The sequence below is a fragment of the Borostomias antarcticus genome (genome assembly GCF_949987555.1).
Source record: "Borostomias antarcticus genome assembly, chromosome: 11".
In the NCBI taxonomy this organism is placed as follows: Eukaryota; Metazoa; Chordata; class Actinopteri; order Stomiiformes; family Stomiidae; genus Borostomias; species Borostomias antarcticus.
The window spans coordinates 25,739,817-25,742,316 of NC_140244.1; the positions used below are offsets into that span (position 1 = coordinate 25,739,817).

At 45.9% G+C, this 2,500-nt stretch overlaps 1 protein-coding gene across 1 annotated transcript in view; it reads left to right on the forward strand.

Moving 5' to 3' along the window:
• LOC311315538 (voltage-dependent L-type calcium channel subunit alpha-1F-like) overlaps window positions 1-2,500 on the forward strand; it is a 167,986-nt gene that overhangs the window by 12,483 nt on the left and 153,003 nt on the right. The window contains 1 exon segment of the mRNA XM_084446207.1: window positions 1,391-1,548. Coding sequence (XP_084302333.1) covers window positions 1,391-1,548 — 158 coding nt within the window.

Sequence of the window (2,500 nt, forward strand, 5' to 3'; positions counted from 1 at the left end):
CTTTAGCTCTGTAGCTTTGAACAACACAGCCCAGATAGCAAGCGGATGTGTAATAATTCTGGGCCATATATGGGCCGGAACTAAGCCACAAGGGCCAGATCTGGCCTGTATATGGCCCAGATCCGCTTGCTATCTGGGAGGGCATCATCACGGAACAAGGCCAGAGAGAAACAGCAGACATCCTCAGGGTCAAGGGTCAAGCTGAGGTGCAGATGTGCTGTTAGATGCAGCGGCATCGTAGACAAGGTTCGAATCTAGGATTCTTTGTGTGGGTTTGTTTTTTATTGGCCCACCACATTGGAGAGTTGTTCTGGCCTGGTTCTCTGTGATCCCCCTGTAGCCGTACAGAGACGAGACATCAACCACTTGTTTGACCATGATGACACGTCTATTGCTCGACATCCATGTAACTTTCAGCAACCAACTAGAGACGTCCTAGATCAGGGGTGTCAAACTCAAATACACAGTGGGCCAAAATTTAAAACTTGAACAAAGTCGCGGGCCAACATTGAAAAATGAAAATTTTAATATGGACCCAAACAAGTTTTGCTTTAACATTGAATATGGAACAAGCAACGCTTATTACCATACAATATATAACTTAGTAGTGCAGACATGCAAAATCGAATACTGGCGGGCCAGCTCTAGTAGTCATTTAGTATTGCCTCGCGGGCCAAATATAATTACACTGCGGGCCAGAGTTTGACACCCCTGTCCTAGATGATATAGACTGGAAACCATACAGAACATCTCTACCATGTCTCCTACTGATCCCAAATGAACCGTAACCCCGACCCCCGAACCGTAAACCTGAGCTAATCTGAACCAACCTGACCCGAGCCCGCTGTCACTACATCCAGAAGTTTTGTTGATGTTGATGCTGTTGCTGATGTTGACGTTTTTGTTTTGGTTGATGTTGATGTTGATTTTTATATTGATGTTGATGTTGTTGATGTTGTCGTTGTTGATGATGTTGATGTTGTTGATGTTTTTGTTTTTGTTGATGTTGATTTTTATATTGATGTTGTTGATGTTGATGTTGTCGTTGTTGATGATGTTGATGTTGCTGATGTTTTTGTTTTGGTTGATGTTGATATTGATGTTGATTTTTATATTGATGTTGATGTTGTTGATATTGTCATTGTTGATGATGTTGATGTTGCTGTTGTTGCAGATGTTAATGTTTTTGTTTTGGTTGATGTTGATGTTGAAGTTGATGATGTTGATGCTGATGTTGATGTTGATGTTGAAATTGATGATGTTGATGCTGATGTTGATGTTGATGTTGATGTTGATGTTGATGTTGATGTTGATGTTGATGTTGATGTTGATGTTGATGTTGATGTTGATGTTGAAGTTGATGATGTTGATGCTGATGTTGATGTTGCAGGCTGTTCAGCGTTGTCCTGGAGACCATGACCCACAAGCCCAGCGGCGAGGCGGCCGCCTCCTCCCACCACGTAGCAGGGAAGCCGGGGGGGCTGGACGTCAAGGCCCTGAGGGCCTTCAGGGTGCTGCGGCCCCTACGACTCGTCTCAGGGGTACCCAGTGAGTAGGACCAGGGTGTGTGTGTGTGTGTGTGTGTGTGTGTGTGTGTGTGTGTGTGTGTGACTGTGCGTGTGTGTGTGTGTGTGTGTGTGTGTACGTGTGTGTGTGTGTGTGTGTGTGTGTGTATGAGTGCGGCCCCTATGACTCGTCTCAGGAGTACCCAGTGAGTAGGACCAGGGTGTGTGTGTGTGTGTGTGAGTGTGTGTGTGTGTGTGTGTGTGTGTGTGTGTGTGTATAAGTGCGGCCCCAACATATCAAAAGAGAGTGTACATGACACAAATTGCACGCTACGGGGCGAATTCACAAAGACTGGATTGCGGTCGCTAATAGCAGCAGGAACTGCTCGTCATTTGTGTCGCTTTGTGCTCCGTCTCAACGACCTATTCACTAAAGATATTACGCTAAATATTCTAATACAAACACGCCCATACGGTGCAATTAGCTCCTGATATGGTAAAGTTATATAGATGTATCCATTGCCTGAGGGAGGAGAGAGAGAGAGAGAGAGAGGGAGAACGAGGGAAGAGTGAGAGAGAGGAGCTCAGGCCTCCGTTCTGAGACGCGGACACGTCCGTAAAAGGTTCAAAACCCGGCCGGCGCGTTCTGATGTGAGCCCAATTGTACGTTGGTAGGATTGCGCATAAGCGCATTGTGTTGCCTCTGGGTATGAAATGCGCTATACAAATAAAGCTTTGATTGATTTGATTGATTGCGCTCCGGAGTCATCAGCCATGGCTGGAGTTGATAGCCGCCGTCACCTATGATACCAACGCCCATACTTTCCCCCCCACACATTCACAATAAATATTACAGCGCAAACGTTTTCTCAAAACAACTTTCTTACCCAGTAACCAGAGATTGTCATCCACGTCTTGCATCATTCCATACAGACTGCTCTTCCTAAAAATGTAGGCTAGCTGTCGCGCACCGACCGAGGTGTCTGGAAGGAGCC